Source organism: Cyprinodon tularosa, unplaced genomic scaffold, assembly GCF_016077235.1.
Source record: "Cyprinodon tularosa strain WSP-4 unplaced genomic scaffold, ASM1607723v1 ctg410, whole genome shotgun sequence".
NCBI lineage: Eukaryota > Metazoa > Chordata > Actinopteri > Cyprinodontiformes > Cyprinodontidae > Cyprinodon > Cyprinodon tularosa.
In genome coordinates, this window is record NW_024039131.1 from 495009 (window position 1) to 517074 (window position 22066).

A 22066-nucleotide genomic window follows, 5' to 3' on the forward strand; every position below is an offset into this window, starting at 1 on the left:
CGCCCCCGCCGAATCACAACCAGAACCAGTGAATTTTAAAATTTTATTTAAAAGTCAACAAGAATCTGGAAGCGCAGATCTGCAGGAAGTCAGCTGAATTTCCTGATCAGTCTGAGGGGAGAAAGCAGATCAGGAAAGAGGACTGAAGCCCAGAGGTCCAGGAGAATGTGAGGGAGATCCCACACCGTTGGTACTTGAAGACAAGTGGTGCTGGAGAGCAGCCAGGGGTTGGAGACTGAGAACTGCTGCACACAGGTGAGACCTTTCCATGAAGATCAGAGAAGAACTGAGGTTCACTGGTTGCCTGGAACAATAACAGAGTCCACATTAAAACATTCACAGGAAGATTTAGACCAGAAAGATCTTCCTGGTTTAAGACTTTGTCTAGAATCCTATCAGAGGGAATCATCAGGCAAAGAGAGATTATCCTTCACCTCCTTATTTCCATGGTAACACCATCTCTTCATCATTCTCAGATCATGCAGATCTTGTCCCATTCAGTTCTCCTGTTACTGACTTATTTTTTTCATGAGGAACTTTCATCTCTACAAAACTGAATGGTAGAAAACCACCCCAGAGCCTGGAAGCCTCAGCTTATAAATCAGCTAAACTACGTACTTGTAACTCTACTTACAATAACTTACAAGGGAAAGACATAAATTAAACATCCCCGATCATTTTAACATCTTTAGAGGAACCGTTGGTGTTTCTTGGAGAACCACTAAACCAGATCAGCTCCTTACAGGAAGTTTTCCATCATTCTGTTATATCATATCTGAGTCTATTTTATCCGTGCCGGCCGCAACCTGCGCTCCTTTCTTACCTGTTGTTAATTAACTGGGTTTATGTTACTTTTTGGCTCTTCATATTTAGTAAAAGACAGAAAAAAAACACCAAAGGCCTATTTAAATATTTATCTGTTTTTTACCTGAGCATGAACCAAACATTTATCATAAGGATCAGTCCAATCTAAATAAAATGAATCGATTGACACACTCACCATAATACCACCATCAGCTCTGAAAATGACCTTCTTCTTTTTCCTCCTCTTCTTCTTCTTCTGTTTTAAAAGGGGTGCACTCTGTCCCACATCTTAACGTTAACAGTGTCACAAAGAGGCCAGCTGTTTCTGCTCTTCCTACCGTAATAACCATCGACACGCAACATTTAATTCATAACGGGTCAAATCAACGGGGACATTTCCAGGGACAGGTGCTACTAAATGGGGACTGTCCCGGGCTACTGCATTTTGAAAACATCCCAAAATAAACTCAACCATATTTTCTGAATGTTCATCGTACAGCCTGAGAGGACGGCAGATCTTAGAAACAAATATGACACCAGATGGTAGAAAACTTTCTGACCTGCTGAGTCTGAAGTCCGGAGAGAAGATGAGCTTCCCAGGATGGTCCACAGACCTCCACATAAGGCCCAGCATCAGGATCTCCAGCCAGCAGCACTTCAGCAGGTGGATCTGGTCTGCTAGACTCAACTCCACAAAGCCTGGGGAGGAGGATAAAGACAAGCTGTTACTTCAAATCACCTAAAATAAACATCCAGATGAACAGCGACTGGTCGTCGAATCGGCCAATCACACGGCAGGATCCCAGATGTTAGGAAGGCATCAGAATGAACTCTGCAGATACAGATTCCCACAGCTAAAGACCAACCGACGGATGCATCCTGAAACTTAGCATCAGCAGCTATCAGATGCCATCATCTGCTTATCATATGACGTCTGCTTTAAGTCCAGTCCAGAAGTACACTGGTTCAGGTTCTTACTGTAGGTTTCAGCCTGGAAAGAAGCAGGGGAGCAGCTGGCTGATGTCAGATGATAGGGAGGACCACTGGCTCTAGCTAACCGCTGTCAGACACCGTCTCTGAATCCAGAACATGTGGAAACGGAGGAGCAAAAGGAGCCTCAAGCAACAGCAGCTGAGAACCGGAGGAAAGACCTTCCTTGATCACCAGGATGGTGATTGTCCTGGAGTTCAGCTGCAGGATCAAATGGAGGCCTGGTTCATCCCGGAGGCGATGCAAACATCAGACGGGCTTTGACATGCGTTGGCTTGAGGAAGGGCACCATGCGTGCACTGCAGGATTTTAATCCTTGACGGCGTAGAGTGTTACTGATTGTTTTCTTTGAGACTGTGGTCCCAGCTCTATTCAGGTCATTGACCAGGTCTTGCCGTGTAGTTCTGGGCTCATTCCTCACCTTCCTCAAGATCAATGATGCTCCATGAGGTGAGATCTTGCATGGCGCCCCAGACCGACGGAGATTTTCCGTTATTTTGTATTTCTCCCATTTTCTAATAATTGCACCAACTGTTGTTGCCTTCTCACCAAGCTGCTTGCCTATTGTCCAGTAGCCCATCCCAGCCTTGTGCAGGTACACAATTTTATCCCTGATGTCCTTACACAGCTCTCTGGTCTTGGGCATTGTGGAGATGCTGGAGTGTGATTGATTGAGTGTGCGGACAGGTGTCTTTTATACAGGCAATGAGTTCAAACAGGTGCAGTTAATACAGGTAATGAGTGGAGAACAGGAGGGCTTCTTAAAGAATAACTAACATGTCTGTGAGAGCCAAAATTCTTACTGGTTGATAGATGATCAAATACTTACTTCACACAATAAAATGGAAATTAAATATTTAAAAATCATACATTGTATTTTTCTGGATTTTTGTTTTAGACCCCATCACTCACAGTTGAAGAGTACCTATGATAAAAATTACTCTTCTACAAGCTTTGGAAGTGGGAAAACCTGAAAAATCAACAGTGTATCAAATACTTGTTCTCCCCACTGTACCTGCATGTGAAAAAGACATTTTTGTAGCTCTTTGAAATACTGAACTTGTGAAATTGAAACTGTTGTTATAAAACTGTTTTAATTTTTAATTTTTATTTTGTTTATTAATGTCATAACTTATTTCATCTGTCTTTTAGAGCAACTCCCAGACTCCCAGTAGAACAAACTATAAGCTTATTTAAATGGGGCAGAGCCTGACCTGTTTTACATTTAAGCTGTAACATATCAGGCTCTCTTTATTCAGGCTCATATTAGATCAGAGCCAAACATTCAGATGCAGCTCATCTTCTCCTCTAAATGGTTTTCTTGGTGCTTCGGGGTTTAAAAGAAGCTTTCACCAAAGAGGAATCATTTTAACCATAAAATAACTGAACAAACAGAATCCGTGTTTCACCTGACAGACGGCGCCTCTCCCAGCTGCTAGCTCTCATCTCAGAGCAGAAAATGTGAACTCATTTTCATTTCGGAGAGAATGAACCAAATCACAGCAAATCAGAAAAAAAAAGTCTTCATTCAAAGCTAGAGTCTTTGTGAGCTCCTTCAATCAACGTCTGGAAGCTGCCTGTGAGCAGGAAAAGATGCAGATGGGAGGGAAACCGAAGTTAAAGCCAAACTCAGACCTTTGACTTTCTCCTACCTATCCATGAAGACCAGCAGAAAATGTTCATCTAAGGAGATGTTAAGCTTCTTACCTGGGATCTTTTTGGCCCAGCTGATCATGAGCACCAGCTCCTTGTCTGCCAGGCTGGTGAGAGACATCATCATGCTGGCCTCAGTGAAGGGCTTCTTCAGGTCCTCCATCAGGTAGATCTCAGGCGGTTCTGCCTCCATGATCCGGGAGATGAACTCCTCAGGGGTCATGGCCGTCGGGTTAGCGTGGCTGAGCTGAGCCGGCGGGGAGAGAGGCAGGTCCAGTGGGGGAAGACGCTGAGCGCGTGGAGCCATCCCGACCCTCATCAAACTTCTGTCTGATGCATCTCTAAGGTGGGGCCCTCCACGGCGATGCCGGGCCCCGCGGTAGCTGCAGCGTTCACGCCTCACACCTAGTGGACAAGAAGGCCAGAGAGAATGAATGGGGGACCAAACATTTGTGAGGGATCAGAGCGGTCCGTCTGGGATCAGGACTCTGTGTGACATTCAATCCTGGAGAACATCACTTCTAAAGGAAACTACCGCTTCTAGTGGAATAAAACATCATTTAATAATTATGTTTTATTCAACTTTTTTATTGTTAATGGGGTTGCTCAGTGTTACAGTGGGTAAAAACTGCTTCCTGGCAGCAAAAAGGTTCTGGGTTGGATGGATGGATGGATGGATGGATGGATGGATGGATGGATGGATGGATGGATGGATGGATGGATGGATGGATGGATGGATGGATGGATGGAGGATGGATGGAGGATGGATTAATGGATGGATGGATGGATGGATGATGGATTAATGGATGGATGGATGGATGGATGGATGGATGGATGGATGGATGGATGGATGGATGGATGGATGGATGATGGATTAATGGTTGGATGGATGGATGGATGGATGGATGATGGATTAATGGTTGGATGGATGGATGGATGGGTGGATGGATGGATGGATGGATGGATGATGGATGGATTAATGGATGGATGGATGGATGGATTAATGGATGGATGGATGGATTAATGGTTGGATGGATGGATGGATGGATGGATGGATGGATGATGGATGGATCGATGGATGTATGGATGGATCGATTGATGATGGATGGATAGATGGATGATGGATTAATGGTTGATGGATGGATGGATGGATGGATTAATGGATGGATGATGGATGGATGGATTAATGGATGGATTAATGGATGGATGGATGGATGGATGGATGGATGATGGATTAATGGATGGATGATGGATTAATGGATGGATGGATGGATGGATGGATGGATGATGGATTAATGGATGGATGGATGGATGGATGGATGGATGGATGATGGATGAATGGATGGATGGATGATGGATGGATGGATGGATTAATGGATGGATGGATGGATGGATTAATGGATGGATTAATGGATGGATGGATGGATGGATGATGGATGGATGGATGAATGGATGGATGGATGAATGGATGGATGGATGGATGGATGGATGGATGGATGGATGGATGCTGAATGAATGCAATCAACTGCTTTTCCTTAGACAGAAAACTGAATCGATCTGACTGGATGATGCAAAATAATATAAATAATATAAATAATTCTCAGTGCAGGTAAATAATATTTATTTTCCTTTATTGTTTCTATTGTAAACCTTAATATCTGTAATGCTGCTCTTCTAACATTTCTAGATAACTTTCATCTGTTGATTCCAAATCTTTTCATGTTCTTTGATGTTTGCCTTTGAGTAGCAGCTGGTTAGCAAACATCCTTCCCACTTATGATTCAGATTTCCACAGCATGATTATGCTGCAACTGTACTTTCCTACATTTGAACAGTGTTTTCAGTGAAATAATCTGAAGCTATTTGTTTAAAACTGCATGACTTGTTGTGGACATGATGGTGGAGAGATGGTTGATGATGCCTACCACACTTCATCATGCCCACTTCGTAGCATTTCCGTAAGCGGCAGGCCTGGCAGCTTTTACGACGGTTCTTGTCTATAGTGCATTGGTTTGTTGCAGGGCAAATGTAGTCGTTGTGTCCTGGAGACAAGAACAAGTTTTTCTAAGTGATGAAGCAAACTAATGAGGATATGAGGGGCTTAGAGGGAGGGGAATACCTTGGATACTCCTCTTGAAAAAAGCTTTGCAGCCCTCACACGACCACACGCCATAGTGGTAGCCAGATGCGTAGTCATGACAGACGGCGCAGAAGTGCATGTCTGCTTTCCCTACAGAGGATGAGCAAGAGGAGGACTTCCCTCCCTCTGCTTCTTCTTCTGACTTCCTCCCCAGCAGCTTGCTGCAGCTGAGGACAGAGCAGCAGGAAGAAAACAGACTGAGTGGCAACGACAGCCTCCCATCATCATCATCACTCACTGGCTGGTTGGTCCTTATTCAGATTCTGCTGGCTGGAAATAAAAGCTATCAGATGATTAAAACATCAGTGGTTGTCAGGTTGCTCCACATATAATGACTGATAACATTACCTCCTGATTAACCTGAAAGTTTTCACTGTAACCATAGAAACAATCAACACACAACACATATTGCAAGTGACAAATTAAAATAGGGCTTACAACAACCCCCTCTGCCACCCCCCCACCCACCCAACCACACACACACCTTTAAAGGGCTCCTTTAATTCAAATCAATTTTCAATTCAGTTTTCAATTCCAATTCACAACACATCATCCCAAGATGCTTTCCAGAGATAATTAAACCAGATCCTCAAATCTGATTGGTTCAAAGTTTCAAAGGAAAAGCAGCTGATTGCATCCAATCATCGAACTCACAGGATTCTCTGCTCCCATATGAGCAGGTAGAGACATGAAAGCCTCCACTTGACTCTTGAGCATCCCTCACACTGAGCATGGATGCAGCGACAGTGGAGAGGAAAACTCACTTTTAACAGGAGAGGAGCCTGATAACTAAAAGACCTGCCTCCCATTCTACTTTTAGAAATTCTAGGAACCACTAGTAAACCTGCAGATTGAGAGCGAAGTGCTCTGTTAGGAACATAAGGAACAATCCGATCTCTGATATCAAATGGAGCTTGGTCATTTAAGGCTTTATATGTAAGAAGGAGGATTTTTAATTCTATTCTGGATTTAACAGGAAGCCAATGAAGAGAATAGAATAGATTGGATTTCAACTTCATTCTCATTACATCATCAGAAGTACAGAGCAATGAAATGTAGTTTGCATCTATCCAGAAGTGCTATACAGGATATTAATATATATTTACATGTAAGGCAACATAAATTCATTTGATTATCAAAAATGGAGTCATTAACAAAAAAAACTCTGATGAAAGTGATATTAAGATCACTGAACTAAAGTTATTGTTTTACTTTTTTTCTCAGTTGGAGTCGTGCTCACTTTGATTATTTAGGATTTACTATTTGGAATTTTTTAAAAGATATTCAGTTTTCCCCAGTCAGAGAGTCAGGTGCATCACAACCAAAGCAAATGATTACCAAGTCGTCCCTACTGTAGCTTTGGGGGGCGAGGCCAGGGTCATGATACTAGTGTGACGACAGGTACACCTTTGGCGAAAACAGCAAAACAAGAGTGCAGTCGCACCTGCGAAGTACGCAAGCCAAAACTCGCAGAAAAATCTGAAACTGGGACTAGATGTTGCTGTGAGGTACAGTGATGGGGAACAATGGAGATAAAGCTTGTTTGTCAAATGGGGAAAAGGGTCAAAGGATGGAGGAATGCTCCTAAGGGGTTCAAATAAAAAGATCTAGGAGTATTGTTCATCTCCCTCCCTTATCTCCAGCACAGGCACAGGCTAGTCGTCACCTGTCCCTTTCTCTGTTAGACTCCAGAGCTAGCTTCCATCAGCTGCTCCCTCTCCTTCACTCTGTCTGCCTGGTAGGCCTCTCCAATCAAAAACTTTTATTTCTGATCTACCACCGTCTGAATGCCGTCATACCAAACTATCTCGAGAATCTGGTTGACCCAGAGAAACTAGCGGCTTCCTTCAGTTTGCCCTCCAAAGGAAATACCGCCGTACAAGTCCCTCTGTAAATGTCTCTCTGTCATGTTGAGGTTAAACTGACAGCCAACAGGCTGCCTGACATGGTTGGAGATTTTTTGCCTGATGTGCAAATTGTTTTCGCTAGCTAGAAGAACGTCTGGCAGGCAAAAGCACTTTCACAATTTCTGCATGTTTCAGGTTTGGTGTGAGCGCCACATTAAACTACGACTCTGCTTCCTGGTCTGCACCCTGGGTGGTCAGGGTTTTGGAGGACTAATACATTCGGCCAGATTCCTAAAAAGAAGAGCTGCACCTTCCTAAGTGGAATGGATGCCGTCTCTCTGAATCAGACCAGGCTTTCCCCAAAAAGATTGCCAATTATTAATGTAACCCACGTTGTTTTCAGGACACCACCTAGATAACCAGCGGTTGAATGACGACATGCGGCTAAACATGTCATCACTGGTCAGATCAGGGAGGGGACCAGAGAAAATTACGGAGTCCGACATTGTTTTGGCAAACTACACTAATCCAAAAAGCCACACTAATCTTAATGAGATGGAAAACCAACTAAACCTGTTAACGAACACTGCAGCTTCTGTTGCCCCTTTAATGAATCCTAAGTGCTCATTCAAGCAGCTTCCTGTTGTGTCTCTGAAGGTGGAACACAGATGATGACTGTGTTTCTCTAATGTCCAGCGTAGTTTTCTGGGAGTCCTCTGTTTCCTGCTGAAATCTGTAGTTCAGTTCTGCACATTACGGTTCTCCTCTGCTTCAGGTTTGAAGCGACACTGCACTTATTTGGCATGCAGGACAAACAGCTTTTACCAAACAATGACTTTAGGTACAAATACATGAACCACTACCGGCTTGGTCATTACTGGATGTCTCCGAAATGTGAGGCTCGTTATTCCTACCTGCTGGGGTTCAGGCTGTGGGGTTTGGACTCCAACCAGGGGCCATGGGGGCTGGTTTCATGGTAGACAAGTGGCTGGGTGCAGTGCAGAGTAAGAGAAGGTGTGCTGTGATTGTAGGAAGGCCAAAACGTAGAGGGGCTAAGTGGGGGGCACAGGGAGGACGGACTGTCTGTTATAGGTGCCCTGGTATAGCCCAGGACAGATGGACTGTAGAAAGTCAAGGGTCCGTGTCCATGGTAGTCATGACTACTGTCCGTATAAGGAGAGGGGATGCAGACAGTGTGACTGTCTAAGCCCACTGGAGGACTGTACATGGTGGGGAGGAGTCCAGGAGAGGCAGGTCTGTCTGGTTCTTTGACTGCGTCTGTCTCCTGCAGCTGAAGCATGGGCAGAGGGTCAGGGCTCAGTCCAGGGGAGGACGCCATTCTGAGTGGACAATGAGGAGTCTCTGGATCAGATCTTCATCCGTTGCATGTTTGGCTGGACATAAATCCTGTCAAAAGAAAAAAAATGAATTATGGAAGCGTATAAGAAAAAGCAAATGTCTCCATCTGATAGAAAAGGTTATTGAGTTAATTCCCCCTCCCCCCCAACTTCTTTAAATAAATGTCAAAAGGTAGACCAAATGTAGCTGAATCGATGGACAAGTGCAACTTAGAAGGACCAGCAGAAGATGCACCTCCTGCTGAAGTACATCCTGCCAGAAAGGATTCTGATATAGACTTTCTGAAATATATTAAGAAGGAACAGAATGACGCTTTCCTCTCCTGGCAAACAAGATTTAGCATCTGACCTGGATCCAGGACTAACACTGCTGTCCCTCAGCATCACTTCCCTTTTCACCTGGAGACCCACCTGTGAAGCAACAGGAACAATAAAGGAACCAATTGTTTGGACCCTGCTGGACCTGGTTTCCCTCAAATTACTTCAAACATGATGACATCTGATGGGATCTGATTGGTGGAATCTGACTGATGGGATCCAACTGATGGGATCTAATTGATGGGATCTGACTGATGGGATCTGATTGATGGGATATGATTGATGGGATCTGATTGATGGGATCTGACTGATGGGATCCAACTGATGGGATCTGACTGATGGGATCTGACTGATGGGATCCAACTGATGGGATCTGACTGATGGGATCTGACTGATGGGATCTAACTGATGGGATCTGATTGAAGGGATCTGACTGATGGGATATGATTGATGGGATATGATTGATGGGATCTGACTGATGGGATCTGATTGATGGGATCTGACTGATGGGATCCAACTGATGGGATCTGACTGATGGGATCCAACTGATGGGATCTGACTGATGGGATCTGATTGAAGGGATCTGATTGAAGGGATCTGACTGATGGGATCTGATTGATGGGATCCAACTGATGGGATCCAACTGATGGGATCTGATTGATGGGATCCAACTGATGGGATCCAACTGATGGGATCCAACTGATGGGATCTAATTGATGGGATCTAATTGATGGGATCTGACTGATGGGATCTGATTGATGGGATCTGATTGCTGGGATCTGACTGATGGGATCTGACTGATGGGATCTGACTGATGGGATCTGACTGATGGGATCTGACTGATGGGATCCAACTGATGGGATCTGATTGATGGGATCTGATTGATGGGATCTGATTGATGGGATCCGATTGATGGGATCCGACTGATGGGATCTGACTGATGGGATCTGACTGATGGGATCCAACTGATGGGATCTGATTGATGGGATCTGATTGATGGGATCTGATTGATGGGATCTGATTGATGGGATCCAACTGATGGGATCTGACTGATGGGATCTGACTGATGGGATCTGACTGATGGGATCTAACTGATGGGATCTGATTGATGGGATCTGATTGATGGGATCTGATTGATGGGATCTGATTGATGGGATCTCCAGTGTCACTAACTCTGGCCAACCTCTGAATGGAGGAAGTGTAAAAAAGCGATGATCTTCCCTAATGTGGAAACACCACAGCTTCTGCTACGTTGATGACACCTGGTCTACAGCACAGGTCTACAGCATAGGTCTACAGCATGGGTCTGCAGCATAGGTCTACAGCATAGGTCTACAGCATAGGTCTAAAGCATGGGTCTGCAGCACAGGTCTGCAGCATAGGTCTACAGCATGGCTCTACAGCATAGGTCTACAGCATAGGTCTACAGCATGGGTCTGCAGCATAGGTCTACAGCATGGCTCTACAGCATAGGTCTACAGCATAGGTCTACAGCATGGGTCTGCAGCATAGGTCTGCAACATAGGTCTGCAGCATAGGTCTACAGCATGGGTCTGCAGCATAGGTCTACAGCATGGGTCTGCAGCATAGGTCTGCAGCATAGGTCTGCAGCATAGGTCTGCAACATAGGTCTGCAACATAGGTCTGCACCATAGGTCTACAGCATGGGTCTGCAGCATAGGTCTACAGCATGGGTCTACAGCATAGGTCTACAGCATAGGTCTACAGCATAGGTCTGCAGCATAGGTCTACAGCATAGGTCTACAGCATAGGTCTGCAGCATGGGTCTGCAGCATAGGTCTACAGCATAGGTCTGCAGCATAGGTCTACAGCATAGGTCTACAGCATAGGTCTGCAGCATAGGTCTGCAGCATGGGTCTGCAGCATGGGTCTGCAGCATAGGTCTACAGCATGGGTCTACAGCATAGGTCTACAGCATAGGTCTGCAGCATGGGTCTGCAGCATGGTTCTACAGCATAGGTCCAGCACAGGTCCGCTGCATAGGTCTACAGCATAGGTCTGCAGCATAGGTCTGCAGCATGGGTCTGCAGCATGGGTCTACAGCATAGGTCTGCAGCATGGGTCTGCAGCATAGGTCTGCAGCATGGGTCTGCAGCATGGGTCTACAGCATAGGTCTACAGCATAGGTCTGCAGCATAGGTCTGCAGCATAGGTCTACAGCATAGGTCTGCAGCATAGGTCTGCAGCATAGGTCTGCAGCATGGGTCTGCAGCATGGGTCTGCAGCATAGGTCTACAGCATAGGTGCAGCACAGGTCCGCTGCATAGGTCTACAGCATTCAAACCACTACGCTGAACACAGATGATGAAACAGAATGTGTGGCAAATATGAAGTGATATCGTCTTAAAGATAAATTGGGTGGGATGTCTGTTGCTTCTACAGGCTCCTCCTCTCCTCCCCTCCCTGCATCAGAACCTGGTCTGATGGACTGATGGTCTCTCTTCTACTGAGCCACGGCCTGTAAAGGTGTTTGCTATGAAATATTATTTTAGCTTGTATCAGTGGTACTCTGACCAGTTTCCCAGAGGATGAGAGGCTCACTGCTTCCTTCCTCTAGTCAACAATCATTGACCTCTGAGTAAAAAACCGTCCAGTGTAAACTAGGCCACGGTTCAGAGGTTCGAAACAGATCCATACTGTCAGTCACTACCATGTTTACAAGTCTGGAGCCATTTTAAGACGGCGGTAGTCCAGTTGGGTCTTTGCTCCTCTGATTAGTTAGTCTACAGATTTGGGACCAACCAATCTAGATTTATAATCTAGAGTAAAGATGGCCTAAGAAGTGAGATGCAGGTACTTTAGGTGCAGATAAGAAATTAACTGATTTAAAACCTTTAATAGAATTAAAATCTCTGATTAATGTAAAATTTTATTTAAACAAGAGAAGATGGACAGGTCAGCTGGAAAAGTTTAGCTAAAGGTAATTCCACCTCTGTATCCCCAGGAGATCATAGATATACGGTACCGTCTGCCCAGGCCTTCAACTGCAGTCCATCATAACAGACCTGGGCAGACCTCCTAACAACAAGAATCGCCATGGATAACAGCCAATTAATGCAGGCGGGGACCCACAGCTGGAACCCCACCGGCCCCGGGGCCAGGAGCAGGACCGGGTAAAAACCACATCCAAATGTTTCCCACCGGACAGCAGAAAGGGACCTGGTGCTTGGATCACTCGCTGCGACTGGATTACCGAGGGACCGCCTTCCTTGCTCAGCAGCAGTGCTCTTGACCTTTAACTGTTATTGTGTCATTGAAAATGAACATGCCCCTGTTCAGGGTTTCAGGGGGACTGGTTGATTTGGCCCCTTCTGACTGATTACTTTCTTGGTCTTTTCTTCACTATTTAAATTTAATACTTATTTTTTTCCCAGCCTTTCATTTACTCAAGAAAAACTAAACTAAACTAAAAAATAAACTAAACTAAACATTAAACTTAACTAAACTAATACTAACTAAAATGAAAAATAAACAAAACTAAACTAATTTAACTAAAATCTAAAGTAAACTAAACTAAAAACTAAACTAATCTAACTAAAAACTGAACTAAACTAAACTAAAAACTGAACTAAAAACTAAACTAAAATTAAAATAAACTGAAAACTAAACTAAACTAAAAACTAAACTAATCTAACTAAAAGCTAAACTAAAATAAACTAAAACCTAAACGAAACTAATCTAAAATCTGAACTAAAAACAAAACTAAACTAAACCGAACTAAAAACTAAAATAAACCAAAAACTAGAATAAACTAAACTAAAACCTACAATAAACTGAAAACTAGGCTAAACTAATCTAACTAAAAACTGAACTAAACTACATTTAAAACTACACTAATTTAACTAAATACTGAACTAAACTAAACTAAAAACTAAACTAAACATAATAAACTAAAAACTAAACCAAACTAAAAACGAACATAAACTAAAAACTAAACTAATCTAACTAAAAGCTGAACTATACTAAACAAAAAACTGAACTAAACTAAAAACGAGTTTAAACGGTGCGAGTCTGAGTCTAAACAGTGGGAGTCTGAGTCTAAACGGTTTGAGTCTAAACGGTCTGAGTCTAAACGGTCTGACTCTAAACGGTCTGAGTCTAAATGGTCTGAGTCTAAACTGTCTGAGTCTAAATGGTCTGAGTCTAAGTCTAAATGGACTGAGTCTAAACGGTCTGAGTCGAAACGGTCCAAGTCTAAGTCGAAACGGTCTGAGTCTAAATGGTCTGAGTCTAAACGGTCTGAGTCTAAACAGTCTGAGTACGAACGGTGTGAGTCTGATGAGGAGGGTCTTTTTTTTGTGATCTGATGAACTGCTCTGTTCCACCTCCAGCTGGTCTCCATCATTTTAAACTCTGCTGAGTTTAATCCACTAATCATGGCTTTGGACTTGAACAAACTGACTGAGGACTAGTCTTTATGTGGAATTTTATCCTTTATTTCAGCGTCTAACTTTACAGGAAGTTCTCACCAAGCAGCTCAGCGAAGAAAACAGCCAGCTCTCCGTGTCAGGGCGATCTGCTCCGACAAACAGACATTTTTCTCTTGTCACAGATAATTTCCTTCTGAATTACCTTCTAACTACAGTTTGGGATGGACAGATGTGGCCAGAGATATTTTTCCTTGATTTTCCTGCTTAGCGCGGTGACAACTCCTCTGGGCAAAATGCTGGCGGTGGAATAAAAGCCAGACAGGCGGCGGCGCTCTGCTGCAAACGGAGGTCCTCAGCTGAAGGTATAAAACAGACCATAAAAAGGCTTTCTATGATCCAGCTGCATCAGGGACTGAGGCATAAACTTCCAGGAGCCGATCAGGATGGAGAAGAAACATCTGAGAGGCTGAAAGCCAAACTGCCACCTGGTGTCCTGGTTAACATGGCGGCTGTTATGGTAACTGGGTTTAAGGCCAGATGCCAGGAGAGCTCAGCCCTGTTTGCTGCGGAGCTCAGCTCAGGTAGAGCTCAGCTCAGAGCTTAGCTCACCCAGCCACCTCACAGCCGGCCTTCAGTTTTTCCTTTTACTCCCTGTTTCAACAAAGTACCCTTTCTCGTCAGAGGTCAGACTATGTGCTTTAAGAAATCACCTGCTGACATACTGCATTATCCTCCTGATTAGTTCAGTTAGGAACGGAATGATCTAAAATGATTAAATGATTTATTAAATTTAACTCAGATCTATAAGTGAATTATTTCTCTTTATATTCATCGTTAGCACTGCATCCATTTCCTTCAATTTCATATCTCAAGTCTTGACTTTGCCTGTTGCAATAATCAATTAATCACACAATAGATTCTAATTAAATTTTAAATTAGACTGAATTCAAAAACTGAAGAGCAGGAATAAATCTGCTGATCTGCCCCGACCTACAGCAGGAAAGCTTCACTCCAGCTTTTAGAGTTAACAGCTGTAAGTTTTAGTAGAAATGTGCTGAAATCCATGATGACTCAATAACAGATGAGAAGTACAGAGAAAGACGGAACATCTCAGATATTTTAGGAGCAGAACCAAATCATCTTTACACACGGAGCTCAGATAGAAGCCTGAAGAACAAACCTAGAAGCTGAGCATTTCCATGTTTGTCTTCTCCTCCCTGTTACTGAGCGCCGTGCTGCACCACAGTAGGACCAGGCAGCCTCCTCCCTGCAGGCTGTCAGACTGAGGATCACACATGATGGAGGACGGAGCAGCGTGCGGACAGGCTGATTACAGGAAGTCATTTCACCTGTCAGCTGTCACTGCTGCAGCTCCATTACAGAACAAGATGCCTCCTCTGGAGGTCATCCCTCTAATCTCAGCCTCTGGAGCCTCTTCCTAATCACAGAAAATAACCAAAGGACGAATGAAGCAACAGAACTTTATCTGGTTCAGTTTTAATCGCTGTAATATTTTCAGACACATCAGGAACTAAAACTTTTCAGAAAAACAAACCAACCTGGATGGTTCTGCTTCATCTGGATGGGATTAAACTGATCTCAGATAATAAAGTAAAAAATCTTGGTGTTGTTTTTGATCATTTAAATCCCATATCAAAGAAGTTTCTAGAATTTCCTTCTTTCATCTGCGGAATATTGCAAAAACTAGTCCATGCATTTTTTACTTCAAGGCTGGACTTTTGTAATTCTTTACTATCAGAAAGTCCACAAACTGTCGTTAAAAGTCTTAAGTTGATCCAAAATGCTGCAGCCAGAGTTTTGATGAAAATTAGAGATCATATCTTTCCTATCCTGGCTTCTCTTCATTGGCTTCCTGTTAAATCCAGAATAAAATTTAAAATGTTACAGTGGGTACAGAAAGTATTCAGACCCCTTTAAATTTGTCACTCTTTGTTTCAATATTTTCCATTTCAATTGAATTTATTTCTAAAGCACCAATTCATGACACACGTCAGCTTTTATGGTCGTTCACGGAGTGAATGTAACATGACATTTAGTTTAGTGCAGCTCTTAGAGAGAGACATTTTCATTTAATAAAGTGCAGCAGTGATCAAATAACAAGGAGCAAAATGCATTAATATGAAACCGATCTTTGATTATTATATTTTCTTTGTGCATAAATCTAACCAGTCTTGTTACAAAAACTTTTCTTATTCTTTTGAACGTTGTGGCAGAAATTAAGCCAAAAACTCTTTTCTTCTCACTGACCTCTGCTGGCTTTCTTCCAGGATGGTGCTCAGATTATTCTAGAACCCAAACCTGCTTTAAATGGTTCCAGAACTTTCTCCCTGACCCATTTGCTGAGCTGCCTGCTCTTTCTGATGATGTATGTTCTTGAATGTCCTCTAAAGAACATCTCCAGCTAGAATCAACCCAGCTTCAGTAAAACGGTAAAATGGACTTCTGAGCTCCAATTCCCAACACAGCAGCTCTCCTTCCAGTGAATCTGACCCGACCTGACCGGAACCGACCCGGGCCCCTGGTCATAAAGCTCAGTCTGACCCAAGCCCGACCAGCACAGTTTAACTGTGGCCTGGGGAGCATCTGAAGGAATCCATACAGATGTTCTAAAGGAGTTTCTGCTCGCAGACACACTCATTCAGTGGGTCTGCTATGCTGTTCTTTACCTGCAAGCAGACAATAATGAAAGTTCTGCAAACACAAAAACAGCCATAAAAACTCAAAGACATAAAACGCTGACTTGGAGGTAAGAAAAGCTGGAAAGTAGCTCAGAAGTCCTCCACACCACTAGGGGGAGAGGTTAGCTCCGCCCACAGGAGCAGAACCTTAGTTAAATTATCATGGACATCTTCCGTCATACAGAACTAGTTTGCAGTTTTTTTCCTTGATTTTATGCCGGTGAGGATTCTCAGTCCTCCAGCTCACAGTCCTGAAAAAGTTTTAAAAAACAATACACAGGACTTTGTTTCCAAATTTCCATCCAGGAAGCTTTTTCCAAAAGTCTAGATTGTTTTTTTAACATAATTTATGTGCTTGCAGTGTTTTTTATATTTGCAGCTCATCCATGTCTCTGCAGGGTGTTTTCTCCTGGAATCTGAGCTGGTTATGCTGAATCCACTGTCCTCTCAGACCATCCTATGATCAGATTCCTTTTATGGTCTCTATTAGATCAGGACTTTAATCAACAGGAACCTGTTGACACGTCACTCAGTGAACATCAACCAGCTGCTCTATGTAACCCAGCCTGCTTCAGTCTGGAGGCAGAACAGTTGGGAGGAAATCTTTCATGGAATTCATTTCAGTCCAATCAGGGGAGCAGGTCTGTTGGCCCCGTAACCACAGTAACAATAAGGAGGCCTGGCGGCCGCTCCTCACCGCCGCCTCACCTGCCTGGAAACCAGCAGCAGGCAAATAAAGCTGCGTTCAGAGCCGTACAGCCGCTCGTATCTTCCTCTACTGTATCAGTATCAAGGACCTTTGGCCTGGATGTTGGGGGCGTGGCGGGTGGGGGTGTCGGGGGGTCCTTGGTGAGACTTTGGCGCCAACTGGAGGAATTCTTTACAACCAGAAAGACGAGAACGGAAGAGGATGTAGTTGGACTGCAGGTTATGGCAGGACTTCCCTCCATCCTCCCCTTCACGCTCACACACACACACCCCTGTCCTGCTATATGTAGTGAGGACCGTGTGTTAACCCTTTCTATGCCTTAAAGGTAACAAGTGCAGACCTCACCCTCAACCTAAACTAAACATTTAGCTCTAAACCCAACTGTTTGCAAAATAGCTTATGAGGACCAGGACAAATGGTGTTGCTATAGCAACCGGTCTTTGCTTCAGGAAAAACGGTCCTCACTCAGATGGTCAAACAGGAAGACACACACACTCCTTGACTCCCCCACATCAGAGGAATCTGATATTTCCAGCCTGACACAAAGAATTACACTGGGAGGATTTTCAAGGCTGAACAGGCTGGAAGGTCCAGAAAATGTTCTATAGAAGCTGCTACGCTAAAGTCTGTTCTCATCTAGGTCTGGATCTTAGCAAATGATACGCTAAGGTCTGCTCTGCTGCTCTGGAGGCTGACAGGGAGAGGCAGGCTGAGGGACTCCAGGAAAAGTTAACTCGTTGTTCTTTAACTTATAGCAAATATCACCTCCACAGAATCTACAGGAGAAACGAATCTAATAATAAAGTTCTAAAATATTTTAGCTACACTCCTTTAGGTTCCTGATAAAAACAGTAAATCAGGTTTTAAGGAGTAAAGTCTGAAAAGACAAACTGTTTTATCTCCTACTGAACAAGGTTACATGCTAACCTTTGCCTTGCTAAGCCCCAAAAGCTAATCAGCTAATAAGTAACATTTAAAATGCTTTGAATCCCAGCCTGGGATCTTTCTGGATGGAGTTAGTCTGTTCTCCCGCTGCTGGCCTGACTTCTCTCTGGGTACTCCAGCTTCCCCGCACACCCTGTTAGGTTATTGGCTCTCTGTAGAACACTATTAGTTGAGGAAATCAGACCAACACCTTTAATTCATTAATTTAGAATAGTTTTTTTTCTTATTAAGACTCTTCCAAATCCTTCAAATATGTGATATAAACATAACCTGATGCTTTGATTTTATTTACCAACAGTAAAACTAATGGAGTCACAGCCAAACAGGAACAGACCAGATGAAGCTACTATGAGAAATAGAAGAGAGAGCAGAATGTTAGAGATTGAACTAAAAGATTGTGCAAAGTGGGAGAACAGAGATAGAGTAATGAAAAATGGGTCCCTATGTCCTCCAGCAGTCTAAGCCTATAGCAGCATAACTATAGAGATAGATCGGGATAACATGAGCCACTCTAACTATAAGCTTTATCAGCTGTGCTGCTGCCATCAACACCTTAGATTATAGACGTTGGAGCTTGGCCTTTTTTTCAGTGTTAAGTCCTGTTTCTCTCTTATAGCTAAAGTCAGGGACTGGATGCAATCAGCTGGTTTCTCTACCTTTAATCTGATCGGAGGATCTGCTTAGTCTGGATCTATAAAGTGACCTGAGAAGACAGGAATGGAATTGGAGCATAGAAATAAAATGAACTGAAATTAAGTGAAAGCTGATTTTAATTATGGAGAAACTAACAAAATGTGATGATAAAACTAAAAGTGAAATGTTTGTTCTTTTGCTCCAGAACGTTTTAAATGTATCTTCTAAAAGTCTAAGCTGCAGGACAGGACATCTTATAAAAGATTTATATGTCTGAAACAATGTTGAACTCCCCAAATTTCAGTTCATGTAAATCTGCTTGATTCCAACCAATTCAATCCAGACAGAGAGACTGAGTGAAAGTTTGACACGGGTGTCACGAGGGGAGACGAGTGAGACGGAAGGCGCTGTGGGTCCCTGCAGCGGCCCGGCCATGCTGTGCCGGTTCAGGTATCAGGCATGAATGTTTCTTTTTCTTCCATAATCCAGCCCTACTTCCTTTAGAAAAGAACGGGTTGACTGACCAATATATACGTTAAACTTTGAACATTTAACCAAAGATTTTACAAATGAAGAAATTCATATTTAGAACTTTTCCGGTCATTTAGAATAATGTTATTTCTCTGATATTATGGATTAGGGACCTATTATTCCTCTTAGATTATAGATTAGAAATTAGTAATTCCTCTGATATTAAAGATTAACAATCAATTATTTTTCTGATATTATAGATTAACAATCAGTTATTCCTCTGATATTATAGATTAAGGACCTATTATTCCTCTCAGATTATAGATTAGAAATCAGTAATTCCTCTGATATTAAAGATTAACAATCAGTTATTCCTCTGATATTATAGATTAAGGATAAATTAATTCTCTGACATTATAGATTAACAATCAATTATTTTTCTGATATTATAGATTAAAAATCAGTTATTCCTCTGATATTATAGATTAGGGACCTATTATTCCTCTCAGATTATACATTAGAAATCAGTCATTCCTCTGATAGTATAGATTAACAATCAGTTATTTCTCTGATATTATAGATTAACAATCAGTCATTCCTCTGATATTATAGATTAACAATCAGTCATTCCTCTGATAGTATAGATTAACAATCAGTTATTCCTCTGATATTATAGATTAAGGACCTATTATTCCTCTCAGATTATAGATTAGAAATCAGTAATTCCTCTGATATTAAAGATTAACAATCAGTTATTCCTCTGATATTATAGATTAAGGATAAATTAATTCTCTGACATTATAGATTAACAATCAATTATTTTTCTGATATTATAGATTAAAAATCAGTTATTCCTCTGATATTATAGATTAGGGACCTATTATTCCTCTCAGATTATACATTAGAAATCAGTCATTCCTCTGATAGTATAGATTAACAATCAGTTATTTCTCTGATATTATAGATTAACAATCAGTCATTCCTCTGATAGTATAGATTAACAATCAGTTATTCCTCTGATATTATAGATTAAGGACCTATTATTCCTCTCAGATTATAGATTAGAAATCAGTAATTCCTCTGATATTAAAGATTAACAATCAGTTATTCCTCTGATATTATAGATTAAGGATAAATTAATTCTCTGACATTATAGATTAACAATCAATTATTTTTCTGATATTATAGATTAAAAATCAGTTATTCCTCTGATATTATAGATTAGGGACCTATTATTCCTCTCAGATTATACATTAGAAATCAGTCATTCCTCTGATAGTATAGATTAACAATCAGTTATTTCTCTGATATTATAGATTAACAATCAGTCATTCCTCTGATATTATAGATTAACAATCAGTCATTCCTCTGATAGTATAGATTAACAATCAGTTATTCCTCTGATATTATAGATTAAGGATCAGTTATTCCTCTGATAGTATAGATTAACAATCAGTTATTTCTCTGATATTATAGATTAACAATCAGTCATTCCTCTGATAGTATAGATTAACAATCAGTTATTCCTCTGATATTATATATTAACAATCAGTTATTTCTCTGATATTAAAAATTAATAATCCTCTGATTAATTCTGGTTCTTTGGGTCAGTAGACCAGTTTCAGGCTGCAGAGCTCTGATGAAGCAGAACAACAGACTAAATTTAGTAAACTCTTCCTCTTCTTTCTTTCTAACCGAACGTCTATGAGCGGATTCCCGTTCTGATTGCAGGATCCCCAGGATCTCCAGGACCTCCGCTCCCCCAGCCCAGCATTGCAGAGAATCAGCAAAAAGCACCAACCTGTCTCTGACCCGCAGCTTCTCTCCTCGATCCGCTCTCTGCCTCCGAAGCTGCAGCTGCAGAGCGTCCCGGAGCTCCGCGAGGAGGAAGCAAACTTTAAAACATCCGCGGCACAGAGTCCGGAGGTATCACAGAACTTCATGCACCCCCCTCCCCACTCCGAGCTGAAGCTGGCTCACTGGGACGTCATCGGCCACGCCCCCTCCGACGCACAGAGGGGGGTTCGAAGGTCTGAACTGAGCAGCAGGGGGACCGCCAGGAGCTTGGGGCCTCACCCCGAACCAACATTACGCCAGCTTTAATGAAAATATAAAATATCAGAACATAAAAAAGTTCAATAGACATTAACTTTAAATTTACATCCAGTCAGAAAGCACAGCTGTATCTATGAACACATGAATTAAAAATAGGTTTAAGATTGTGAAAATATATTCCCATTAGGTTTCACAAAAACCTCATGAAAGGACAGATTATTTTGATACCCTGAGAGATTATTTTTCATTCATGTAAATGTGTAATGACAATAAAACATGTATTTTTCGTTAGGCTGCTTCATGAGAATGATCCAGATTTATAGATTTCTTTTAAATGCTTGTATTTTAACTTGAATATAAAAATCTAACTAGTGTATTAATAGTGACAGATTTAAATCCTGGAGGCGACCCAATGCACTGCAGCCGTCCAGGATACAGTAGAAACTACTGGAGGACATTTCATTTTATAGCTATTTTATAGTTCATAATTATTCTTTAAAAAATTAATGTTTTTATTTCTTTATTTTGTGTATATATATATATATATATATATATATATATATATATATATATATATATATATATATATATATATATATATATATATATATATATATATATATATATATATATATATCAAATGGTGAAAATAGGTAAATTCCCACTGACTCTGTACTGATGCTAACGGCCCCTGAACATAATGTTGGTCACCTGTCACTGGGGGGGTCAACTGTTGCCATGCAGGAGCAAAGGCAGTTATTTCATGTAAATATCCTGCTAAACACCTTCTAGCGTTTAGCTGTTACCGTAACTAAAGGCTGATTTATACTCAGAAACAATGTGGTCTGCTTGTGTGTTGCAGTGAACCCAGATATGCCCCGCCCCTTCCGCTGACACTCTGCCGCACCTCTCCCAAATTGTAGGAGAGCGCAGACAGTGCCGCAGACAGGAGGCCTCTGATTGGTCAAACGACTGGTGAAGATAAACCAGCTAGAAGAGTGAGGTGGGACGCTTTTTCCACCTGGATCCCCGCTCTTTTTCACCCTCATGTCC

General features: G+C 42.2%; 1 protein-coding gene across 1 annotated transcript in view; it reads right to left on the bottom strand.

Moving 5' to 3' along the window:
- The window catches only part of LOC119792139 (estrogen receptor beta-like), a 39262-nt gene extending 18338 nt beyond the window's left edge, over positions 1-20924 (bottom strand). The window contains exons 1-6 of the mRNA XM_038298623.1: positions 20760-20924; positions 8349-8841; positions 5567-5754; positions 5373-5489; positions 3502-3852; positions 1365-1503 (exon numbers count right to left, since the gene is read on the bottom strand). Coding sequence (XP_038154551.1) covers positions 1365-1503; positions 3502-3852; positions 5373-5489; positions 5567-5754; positions 8349-8773 — 1220 coding nt within the window. The 5' untranslated portion in view covers positions 8774-8841; positions 20760-20924. The remainder of the gene's footprint in view (positions 1-1364; positions 1504-3501; positions 3853-5372; positions 5490-5566; positions 5755-8348; positions 8842-20759) is intronic.
- Between the last annotated feature and the right edge of the window lie 1142 nt (positions 20925-22066).